Raw genomic sequence first — 12,363 nt, 5'->3', positions numbered from 1 at the left:
GTTCGTTTTCTTTATTAGTGTCATGTATTTTTATAGTTCAAAGGACATTTGAATGATTGAATGAACTGTTTGCCCTCCCATCGGCCCCCGTGCACCAACCCTTATGCCCACCCACTGCCCACTTCCACACCCACTTTTTCTGGCAAGCTTGCTTGACCGAAAACGAGTTGCGCGCATGATTTCATCCCTTGCAGCCAAAGGACTCGCTCTACGTGCGGTCAGCTCCTGCTCCTGGTCGATGTCCTGGTCAGCGGCAGCGGTCCCAGGCACGTTTCATCATGGCCAGCTTGTTGTTGGTCTGGCGACTATATCAAATAACGACTATTGACTACGCCTGTGTGGCGCTCCGTGATGTCGTGTCCCCGTGTAGGGTTACACACCACCTACTGCCAAACGATCCCATCCCACACGATTCCATACGAATCCATCCATCCAATCCCACTCCATCCCATCCCAGTGACCCTGTGGTGCTGATGATGATGTTGTTGTCGCCAAGCGTCGCCATCGTCGCTGGCGATGACGAATGAAAATCAATATTTATTAGATTACTTTCGAAATTTTATACGAAAATAGAATTTTTATGACATTTTTTTCTCTCTCGTTTCGCCCTGGGCTAACTTTGCCATGTGCCTGGGCGTGTTAAAGTGTTCGCAATAATCAATTTTTGAGGGAAACTTGAGCGGCTCTTGTGGCTCCAGCTTTAAACGGGGTTTTGGGTGCGGAGATAGTTAGGATTTAATATGGTTTAATGCTTTGCGCAGTTCTCTTTGCTCTTATCGCCCATCATATTTAATTACAGTTTTCGTTTTCCACCCCCAGCACTCATAATGACTTAATTATACTTTAGCCAATTTTCCCAACTACACCACTACTCTGCACTACCATATCACTTAATATTAAACATTTCGGTGTTCTCCCTTGTCTGTCTTTGCAGGTAAGTTGCCATCATCCATTAATACCACCAGCCATCAAATTAGTAAGTACACAAAACGAGCTGCTAACACTTTTTATGTGCGTCTTTAACTGTATCTGTATACATACACCTCTCTGTACATCCTTTGGCATTCCATTTCCTCCACCAGGACCAATAGATATACGTGTACACGAATATAAAGCAAATGCATTTTAGTGCCCTCAGTTGACCTCGTTTGGGGCTTGTTTTTATGGCTCAGGCGAAGCCAAAGCGATGATGCTACTCACGTGGCTCAAAACTAAAAGCTCCCCTGTGTGTCTACCACTTCCCCGTCACCCGTCCCCCATCCCGCATCAACGAGTCTTGAGCTAGTTTCGGCGGGTGAACTCATCCCACCCCCCGGGAGTCACTTAATTATGAAGCTGCACATGAAGTAAAACGTCATAAAGCGTCGAGTTGAGTTGCGCCGAGCAGAGGCCATATACGGTTGACTTGGGTAGCATCATCCGTTCCCGTCTGTCTGCCCGATGCCTCTTACACATTCTTTTTTCCAGGGGGCTTGGCCGTATTCTGCAGTTAATTTTCCGTTGCTAAATAAACTGTTTATGGCATTTATGCCAAAAATTTTTGGCCAAAAAGAGAGCAAGGGTGTGGGGTCTCAGTTGGTAGAGGCGGATCGAAATCCCCGGATGAAGGATGACGATGGACCGACGTCTGAGTATGCGAGTGTGCGTGTGAGCTGAGCAATTTCTGCATAACCAACGCAGAGGAGCACTGTGTATCCGCATCCGGTTTGCCCGGAATTGCCTCTTAATTGTGATTTTCGAACTGCTTTAAGCCCGATAAAGGTTGTTTTTAGAGAAATTGTTGCATGATTCAAATTGAATGTGCCCGTAAATGACCTGCTTTGACTTTGCAGTTTTGAGGATCTGAAGAATTCGAGGAGGCTAACATGCATTATCTCTCCTATATCAAAACGACTTTTGTGTGTTCACTGACCCCTCACTCATACAGCAGCGTGTATTTACATTTTATGCAAAGACACACACACAGTCGCACAGCGGGCACACCCACGCGTATACAGACAGACTCACACACACTCGCCTTTATCCACTGACAATTTGGCAGTCACCGCAATCATAAAAATTTCCACTTTTAAGGAGAGCAGAGAAACAGGCCCGTCAGTCAGTCGCCTCTGCGCCTCATTTAAATGCAAATTTTTGACGAGCGGTTTTAACGTTCTTCTTCTCCGCCGGCTGGGTGAATGAAAACATTAAAATTAAAAAAAAAAAAGTAGTCTGCTCTTAGGCAGAATTCTCGGTGGTGTTTGTATATGGGTTTGTGTGTTTGTCTCTCTGTGTTTGTGTGTGTGTGCTCGTGAGAATAATTCAAGGTGATAGCTTAATTGAAATATGCTTTTAGGCGCTTTGCCACACCCCCCGGCCAAGGGACCGCCCTCATCCCATACAGTTTGCCTTCCATTTTGCATACTTCACTTTGTTGTGTGTCTGGGTGCATATTTTATGGAGCTGCGGTCGACCACAGAGACCCACAAAAAAATAAAAAGGAAGTAAAGAGAAAACGGAAGGGAATCTGAATCGAAATAAAAACTGAAGTGAAGCTGCTTAATGTTATGCAAAGTGTTTGAGCCTGCGGCATGCGTAAACCGACGGAAAAAAGCGGCGAAATCGGGCGTTTGGACACCCAATCCTGGTGGTTCGGGTGGTGGCTATATACCCACCATCACCTTTAATTACTGGCCATTTCAATTCTCATTACAACTTCAATTGACTTTTGCCGGATGTTGGCAGCGGGATAATTGCTAGAGGTGACCGAGCACTTTTGCTCCTCTTAATGGGTAGCAAAGGGTATGCCAGGATCTGCAAATAAACGTACTTCATAGGACCTATCAGATCGCAATCCCTCTTGGATCTGCCATAAACATTCATATGCATAAATTTGACATTTGGCTGCTCCATAAAAATACTCCCAGCCGCAGGGCCTTTTGCCTGGTAGTCTGTCTCCCCGGATCCCCGGAGTTTGGGATCTGAGGAAATTTATGCACATAACATCCACTTGACTCCTTCCGACAGACATCCTGCCGCCCCCAAGTGCAACTCACCAACTGAAGTCTCAAATGAAAAGCGACAGCCAGCGAATCTGGTTTGCAATTTACAAATTGCGCTAAGGCGCTGGAAAAACAAAGGAAAACAAAAGGAATGCCTTATATTTTATGCAATATGCCACGCCGCGTTTTATTAAGCAAATTACGATGAACGAGATGGGTGGTTGGAATCTCGGCAAGTCCTACTTATGACCTTGGCAAACAGCCTAACGCCTCTGTCCTGAGCCATTTGGCAAACAGACTCAAGGCTCAAGACTCTACGACACTCGCCTCGCATTTTGCTGCTCTTAACGCACATTTTCATATATAAATTATTAATTTCGCATGCCTGCCTGGCCCACATCCACCCCCAAAGGACGAAACCGCACGCCTAAGCAGTCGAAGGATCAGGATGGCGGCAGGAAAGCAAATAAGCGGGCGAGTGAAATGCATTTTGTGCTCCATTAAATAATAAAAGCAAACGTGGCAAAGATAGCGTCTGTCTCTGAGTTCTTTTCTCTGTGTGTGTACACAATAAAAATCTCACACGAAGCGCATAAAAATAAAGCAGAGATACCCCAAAGAGGGAATCCCTCCTACCCCCAAACACTCACATCTTATCTAATGGCAGAGTCAAAGCCCCCATTGTGATTTTTAAGTTGCTAACCTTTATGGGCAAAGGGAGTTCAGTTGAGAGTTGAGTTCAGTTCGAGTGTGTTTTCTGTGCGGTGGAGAAAGTGCATAAATAAGTAAACAAATGCCTGTCGCTTAAGATTACATGGCAAATAAGCTGGCGGAGCAGGACCACATTTGAATGTGGAGGCAAAAGCGAGGAATCCTCGCCGCTTACTTACTTATTCATAGCCAGACCTGAGCGGAAAGTGTGTGTCTTGAGGGGGCATAAAAATCAGCATAAACAGCAATTGTTATGGCCTGCGAATGAAGCCCAGATCAGCCCAGCTCGGAGCCCACATCTGTTTCACCGAATTGAGGTAATTTTGTGCGCCTAAAGCACGCAAATCAATGCTGTCGAAAGGATTCCCAACTGCAGCACAATGAAACCAAAAATAAAATAAAAACACTGGATTGAGAGTCATTCTGCCGGGAAGGACATGGATATTTATACATTTTAATTTAGCTATGAGCACTCACAATTCCTCAGCGAACAACAAGGGTTGAGATGAGAAATGGGGCTTGCATCCCGTTTGACACGCACGTGTCCTTGCCAATGACAAGGGAAATTTTACAACTTTCAAGTTTAATTTGCCAAAAGTAGCAATCAACCAAGAGGCAGGAATCCGAAAGAGGGTTGAATGCTTAGAGGACAGAGGGGTAGTTGGGAGAGGACCAACCCTTTCGGGCTAATTGCTTGGAAGTTGTTAAATGTAAAAATTAAAATGTATAAAATGTGTATATTTTATATTAAACTGAGGAGGAACTCTGCAACTGTCAGTCACTCACTTTCGCCCCCGTTCGCACATTCGTTCAGTTATTCACTCATTCACTCATTCAGTCTTTCATTCATTCAGGCAGAACGTAGCCGGTTTTATGAGGTGTTAAGTGGGCTTAAATTAAAAGTGGGCGTGGGTGGAATGTGACGAAATGTTTGCATATTTATTTAAGTTATGGCAAAAGGCGAGAAGGAGCAGCCATCCGAAGGATCCTGGGGTGGCGCTCTCTCTCTCACTCACATACTCTGCACTCCTCTCCGTTGAAGAGGGCTGCAGACTTGACTTTTGTTTGTTTTCCGTTTGACGTGAAGGGGCCACATGTGCGTGTTATAAATTTATATTTAATAAACTTTTGGATCTGCGAGGCTCAAGTGGGTATCACTGGGAATCAGCGCCAGAGATTTCCGGCTGCAGAGGGCGAAGGGCAAAGGACAAAGGACGAGCAGAACCCAAAGGAAGGTGAAAATGAGGCAGTGATAAGCAAATGGGTGCCAGTTTATAATGAACATATAATGTTTCATATAGAGCTTACAGGCGTCAGCAGGCAGTTCTCAAGTTCCAATTGTTCTCGACCTTTGTCATGTCCATGTCCTGCTATCTCACAGAGATAATCAGATTTCCCATTTGAGTACTTTCCCCCGGAACTCTTCTCGCACATTGCACTTTCTCACCGACAGTACTTATGTATGTGTTCCTATTAATTATATATACAAAAAACGCTCTAGCTTTGTTTGCCTTTGACACACCCACAAAACCAAACTAAGACACCGTGTCACAGGACACGTGGCAGCATTTTGAGTAGCAACATCAAGTTGCTTATTAAAATAATAACAAGGCCGACCGGAAAAAACTGAACTCCAAATGTGGCATGCAGTCAACCCTCGGCGGTGGGAAAACTAACCCCCGCAATCACAGATGCGGAAATCAACCCCGATAATGAAGAGCCAAGGCCAAGCGTGTCTTAAAGTTTTAAAGCCCATAAAATACGGCCCGAATCTATGCCACTTTGATCATCAAATCAAGTTGTGCGCTCACTAACGTCCTTAATTCTGCCCACTCCTATCGACTTGGTTGGCTGGACGCAGGAAAAGAAACTATTACTGACCCGAGGGACAGGACTAAATGAAATCTAAATTAATACAATTTTCGGGTCGCTACGCTTAGTGCTGGACCCAACGCACATATCTGCGCCAAAGAGTCCTTCCTCTCCCCATCGACGTCGTGCCATATTGACAGCCAGCGAGATCAAAGATGTGTGCAAAACTTGTGCTGCTTGCAAGGAATTTGCGCCTGTTTTCGGGGATCCTCTGCAGGAGGAGGAGGAGTTGGTAAATTGAGACATGGACATGAACCAATTTCGTGCCATATTCATATGAAGACCATGCAGCAAGGCATGGCAAATAAAATAAATGGCAATGAATGACTGAGCAAATGAATAAATGGCAGAAATTTTTGCTTTGAAATTCAAATTTCAAAAGTTGTCATGACATTGTGTTTATGACATTTAGTTGCTAAGGCCAGAAAGAGATGACGCGCTGCAAAGTTGTAGATAGAGCTATACTACTATATGTACATACATACATATATGGAAAGAGACAACTTCTGTCGATGCGTCGTTTTTATTTTAATGTTTGGTGAGAGGAGAGTGGGCCTTGGGGTTGGGGACTGCATATTTAAAATTGAATATTTGCACGCCTTGAGCATTTCGGATTACAAAGATATACTTCACTTATGCGCACACAAACACACTCGAGCGCCGAGCGTGTGCATGTGCATGTGTGTGTGAGTGTGCGTGTGGGCGTGTCGTGTTGTCATTTGCATGCGCTCTATGCGTTTGTGCTATTTGCACTGCTCAAAGCCGTGTTAAGCGGTTTATTTTTTGTGTTGTATGCTAAGCACACAGCATTTTCTCGTCGAAAATTAAATTTAAAGAGCCTTGAACAGGGGAATATTAGGGACGCATGATGTGGCCAGAAATGGGTGAGAAGTAGGGCTGTGGCAGGGTCCTTTTTGGGGGTATGTATAATTCCCTAAGCTGGACATGATCAGAATTTAAGAGATTCTTAAGTAATCTAGCTATCCGCTTTAGTAGAATTTTTTGTGGCATTGAAAGTTGTTTATCGTATCTTTTTGCTTATTATTTTAAAGCTTAACTCGAAGTATATTGCTGTAATTATACATAAATATATAATTTTTAAGGCATTACTTTTGTACCATTTCCATTCACTGTGCATATACGTTGCCTTACCGCTGGGTTATTATCCTTCTTAGCTTTTGTTTCTACCGATTCCCTACCCATATCCTTTCATCTCACCTCAGGGCAGAGCTTTTCAAATTTAATATGAAATATGAATTCGCCTGATTTCATCAACTGCCGCGGCGGCGATGTGAGTTACACTCACACGTTTAATGTGGGTGTGTGAGTGTGTGCCAGAGATACATTTTCAAGTGTACATACGCTGCCTGCTGAGAAACGTACGCGATTGCTATTTACAAAAACACGCTGCCGTATGCCGCACACGATTTTCCAATTGAACTCACACGTGTACACACAGAGGCGGATACACGGATGCGGAGATACACAGATATGGCGTCGAGTCCTGGCGATACGGATACATGCAGTCCTGCGAGTCCTGCGAGTCCTATGAGTCCTGCCAGTGATGCCACGATGCCAGTGATGCAGTCGTGCATTCAATCGCTGCGTCGTCACCTCGCCGAGAAGTTGGGTGCGGACCGCAGAGCGGGCTCCGACTGCCCGAAATCATTTCAAGTTAATAATAAATGGAGCATCATCATCAGACATCAAACCCGTAGAGCAAATATCGAGTATCCTTTTGCTCTGTTTGCGTTTGTATTTGCGTTTGTGTTTGTGTTTGCCTGTTTGCATTGCCATTGATTTATTTTATTTTTTTTGGCATGGGTTTTTCAATTTGCTGCAACCGAAGCAGCGGCGGCTTCTTCATGACATGTAATGAGCTGCCGCTGATGCCACTCCTGCGGCTCCTTGTGCGGCACGAATCAATTAAAATACGTGCCGGGCATTAGAAGAGTGCGGCGCATGTACGGCCCTGAGGATCCGGCTACGGATTCGGATTCAGGTTCGAATTCAGATTCCTGACTTGGCAATATTTCAATCAAACTTTTTTGCCACTCTACGGGGCGTCTGTGTAGCCGTCCAAATGGATATTTATGCTTATCATGCTTATGAGGAATTCACATTAGACTGAAAGTCAAGAGGCTGCCAACATGCCAACTCAATTGACAGTTGGCCAAGGCGGGGCACACGGGCACATGGAAAATATGTGTGTGGGCCCACACATATGTATAAATTTAGGTATATATACTATATATACTGTCATTCTGTTGACAGGCTAGGTAGCCCACGCTCAGACACTGACACACACTGGCAAATACACATGAGTGCGTGTTTGTTGCCCTTAACAGACATTTTCACAGTTGAGTGCGTTGTTTGGGCTCAGCCTCGGCCCCTCCCCCAACCCCTTGGCCATCACTCTCCGGAGCCTTATATAATTTGTAAGCATTTCTAGCGCGCCTGCTGGTATGTAGCAAAAATTCTCCATGTTGCCGTTTCGCAAACTGATGGATTTGGGATGGTATGGTGATGGCTTGAGGGATGGGTCGTTCTTCTCGATTGCCCTTAAAGGTATGCTTTTAATGCCGCCCCCATACGAAGCACAAAAAATCAATTGGGTCATCGCCCCGAAATCACAGGAATTTAAATTTTCGCCATTTACAAGCCAAGAAATCTAATTTGGACATTCCTCGCCGGCCTACAATTTAATTAAAACGCAGAGAAAAGAACTTTAACTTAGTTTTTACTTTTCAAATTGCAAATAATAAAAAAAACACCCAAACAACAATAAATTTATACCAAAGACCGCTGATTATTTTTCATTGCCTACTCTTAGACACCTTTAAAATTTATTTTAAGCAACACTGACTTAAAGAAATCAATTTGTCTGCTACAAAAATAGGGTTACGCAATCTAAGTCAATATCATTTACCCCGTGTGAATTGGGCACTGACTCGTCCTTTTTTGTGCTGATTAGTAATTTTTGAAAGAGGCTCGTCTCTGCCCTCAGAAAGTATTGATTAGCTTTCATTGGGCATTTCGGGCTGCTAATAAATTAGCAAAACTAATGTTTGTCTGGCCTGGCATTGGCTCGAAGCTTGGCTAATTAATGGCGAACCTTTCAAAGGGCTACACCTTGTTCCATATTTCGTTTTCGTTTTCTCTGGGTTTCCTTTAATGCTCGTTTCGAGAGTAAACAAAGTAATTTTTGTGGGGCAGGACCTGGCTTAGATGGTCATTAGCATGCGTTAAAATGGCGTTAAATGTGAAACGGAAACCGGGGAAAGCCAGCGAAAGGACATGGTCTACACGGAGTTTCGCTTTCATTTCCATATCTCTCTTTTTTTATACATTTCGTTGTATAATAAAAATGTCATAAATTGCTGGCCTTGCCGCGTGTTTCCCTCTTTCTGTTCGTTTTGTCGGTGTGTGTTAATTTTTTCTAATTGTCCGAAATTTAGATAATTACACGCCATTAATTATTTACATAATAATAACGTTCTTTTTCCTATACTTCCTTCATCGCGGGACGAGAGTTCGTTTTACAATTTTGTGGTTGACTCGACTGTGGGCGTGGCCATATACATACGTATGAACTCGTATATATCGATGTACATATATACAGATGCCGCGGTGGGGGGCGTAAAATTAAATTTACATAATTTATGACTTGCTCAGCAATGTTCATGGGCGTTGTGTTGCATAATTTTAGGCATTTTTGTTTATTGCGGCGTAAAATTTGAATTATGAATCAGGAATACCACCCGCTCCACTTTCGTCCACCCCCCACCAGCAAAATTCCAACTGCTTCCGTGCAAGGGTTACATTCTGAGGTTATTAGTAATTTATTTGCATATTTTGTGCCAGTGGAAGTGGATGGGTGGAGCAACCGCCGGCTGACGGACAGGAGCAGGAGCTCAAGTGTCATACGACAGTCAAGTGTCGTGTCTTGAATGAAATTTAGCATTGAGTTGGGTTGGGACACGAGCACACGGGTGCGGTATGGGTGTTTCAAGGATTAGACTTTAATATTTAATAGATGATTTTCCTCTCGTTCGATCCCTCCACTTTCCGCACTTATTAACAGCTTTTGTCTGGCCCATTCGGATAATATATGAACCAATAAAGATTCTTCCATGGCCAAGGTTCAATGCCAGAACTTTAATTGCCACTTGCTAATTGCAAACTCCCACCAAAGGAAGCCCTGCAACAACCATAATACACACTTGCCATATTTCATACATCGAGATACATAAAGAATATAGATATTTTCCATTGAACGTGGCCCAGGCAGCCGACCAGACAGCATAAAAAGTGGAAGAAGCAGCCACTGATTAGTATCAAATGGTGGAGCAAGGAACAGGGAGCAGGGAGCAAGGAGCAAGTAGCAGGGAGCGGGATCACGGAGGACGATATAGTTGGTTGGATGGTTGGTTGGTTGGTTGGTTGCCCTCCAGCCGAAGCTGAATCTCTGTGGCTGAGGAGGCAGTGAAAAACTTTTGATTAAGCTGCAGTTATGGCAGGTTGTTAGAGCGCAGAGAGAGCTGCTCTACAAGCCATTGTTTTGCTTGCTAGCTCGTTAGTTTGTTTTGCTTTTACCTCCAGCTGGTGGATCCTGGAACACCCTTTTTACTACCATGCCCCAACCCCCCGAACCTACCCATCGCACACATGACAGATGCTTGAGGCAACATTGTCTACTTTTAGGTGCTTTGCCAGTGACAAATTTCTCCACCGGGGGATTGGGGGAGAGAAAGTCTTTCGCCGAGTATCTGTGTCCACAAGCAGCAGCAGCAGCAGCAGCAGCAGCTCGAAAAAACTTTTGCATAAAACTTTGATGATTTTTGTTAGAGAAGATGAAGCGCAGCGAGCGGCGTTTTCAATAAGCAAAACCTAGAACTCCCCATCCAGTTCAGTTTACCCTCGAGCTAACCCCATAAAATATTACTTTTCTATCAACAAAAGTTGCCGGGGCCACTCAATTCGAAACCATTTTCCAAACTATCATCATCGTCGCCAGAGAGTGGAGAAAGCATCATAAAAATCGCTTTTCATGTGCTCCAAAGAGAAAAGGCGAAAGTCCGGGCTTGTAGGCGACCGCTGCCATAACAAAGCCATAAAACGTAGTTTTAATTGCATTTTCGTTGTTCCGTTTTATGTAGTTCGGCCATCGAATGCATAAAAACAACAACACACCACTGACCGAAGCGTTCTGAAAGCTCGGTCTCTGGCTTTTTGGGCTCCGGCTGGTTCAATGCGCCGCATTCTAATTGCACATGGGGATGGATGGGGGATTGGGAGTGCGAGTTGGCTGGAGGTTGGGGATTTTAGGAAGGCACTTACGGCTTGACTGGATCTCTGGATCTCTGTCCCTGTCGCTCTGCGTATTTCGCTTTGCTCACTTAGCGCTCGGGCATCATAAACTAACGCAGTTTATGGGTCCATGCACCCAGCACAGCCCTCCCAAAAAGGACCACCCACAACAACGCTGGCTGGGGGGGGATTGCTCGCAAAGCACTTGGCCAAGTTGGCACTTTCAGGCATTGCATATGCGTAGGCTGCGACACTGCGGCTAGTCTCGACCCCTCGACCTCCTGACCCCTCGAACTCGTCATGCCCGACTTGCTGGGGCGCTAAAATTTGCGGTTTAACGTTGCCACTGGCGCCTGTCGACTCTCAACTGTCGACTGCAACATCTTGCCACCCGACAACCACACCCAAAAGGACACTTTGTCATAAGCAATTGTGAAGGCTAATTGTGTCGAGGCAGGCATCTCATGATTCCGCGCACCCAGACCAGCCCACTAACCACCCAAAATAGAAAAAAAATAAGCAGAGCGCAAGGAAGAGAGCCAGATTTAATTAACATTTTGACTCTCAAAGGCTTCGGCTTTTGGCAACATTTAAATTTCAAATTATGTGCGCTAATTACGCGGCCAAAAGCCTTGGGTAAAGCGGGGCTTGCGGGGAAGCCTTTTGCTGGCGTTAATAATTAGCCAGACTTTTGTGCAGAGTCAGAGATGCCTTAGAAGGGCATCCAGGCATCCCAGCATCAAGCATCCTGGCATCCAGGGCAGTCATGTGGCTTGGCCGGAGCACAAGTTAAATTTTCAGAAATTTCCACAACCTTTTACAGAGTTTCGACCGCTTCATAAATGGCCAGAAGTTCATTAACCAAGAGGAAAAGCGGGCCAGGCTTCATCAACACGGCATTGACTGGCCTGATCAATACGTGTGTACGTATATGTGCAGACTGCACTGATTTCTGCAGTCAAAGTCAGCCAATTGATGTGGCAGCCAGCTGCGGGCTCCAGCAGTGATACACCCTTCAGCAAAAAAATTGGAGGAAAAAAATGGGAATTTGAATGGGAAGGGATAGTGCTTTTAAGAGGGCACAACCTGCATTTAGCTTAGCTGCCTGCCTTTGAGATGCCTGGTGGTCTCAAGTTGAGCTGAAAACATTTTCCAATTTATTAAACCACGCCACATCAATCATTCGTCAGGATCGGCTGGAGGTGGAGCATCCCTCTCGCAGGACGTGCGACTAAATGAACATTTTTTCGGTTAAACATTGGTTTAAATTCTGCGGCGTCACCACAGCTCCCCTTTCCCGCTGTCAACAACATGGCGATTGGCGTATAAAATCAACAAGGCTTCAGTTCATCGACCACTTAATTTATCCAGCTGAGCTTTGAGCAAAAGCAAAAGCGCATTTGTGTGTTGTCTGGCCAAGAGTGATGAAGTGGACTGGTCTGGCCGCGTATGGTGTGGGCGAAATTCAGCATTCCCTCGGTCAGACAGA

The 12,363-nt window shown here is 44.9% G+C and overlaps 1 protein-coding gene across 30 annotated transcripts in view; it reads left to right on the top strand.

Moving 5' to 3' along the window:
- LOC117139762 (CUGBP Elav-like family member 4) overlaps positions 1-12,363 on the top strand; it is a 243,562-nt gene that overhangs the window by 134,835 nt on the left and 96,364 nt on the right. For 6 of the 30 annotated variants that reach the window (XM_033302357.1, XM_033302351.1, XM_033302349.1 and 3 more), the window contains exon 2: positions 935-976. The exons of the other annotated variants lie outside the window; for them this stretch is intronic. In XM_033302357.1, the coding sequence (XP_033158248.1) occupies positions 935-976 (42 nt within the window). The remainder of the gene's footprint in view (positions 1-934; positions 977-12,363) is intronic. 30 annotated transcript variants of the gene reach the window in all.

This window comes from Drosophila mauritiana, chromosome 3L (genome assembly GCF_004382145.1).
Source record: "Drosophila mauritiana strain mau12 chromosome 3L, ASM438214v1, whole genome shotgun sequence".
NCBI classification, from domain to species: Eukaryota; Metazoa; Arthropoda; class Insecta; order Diptera; family Drosophilidae; genus Drosophila; species Drosophila mauritiana.
This window is presented reverse-complemented; position numbering and strand designations above follow the sequence as displayed.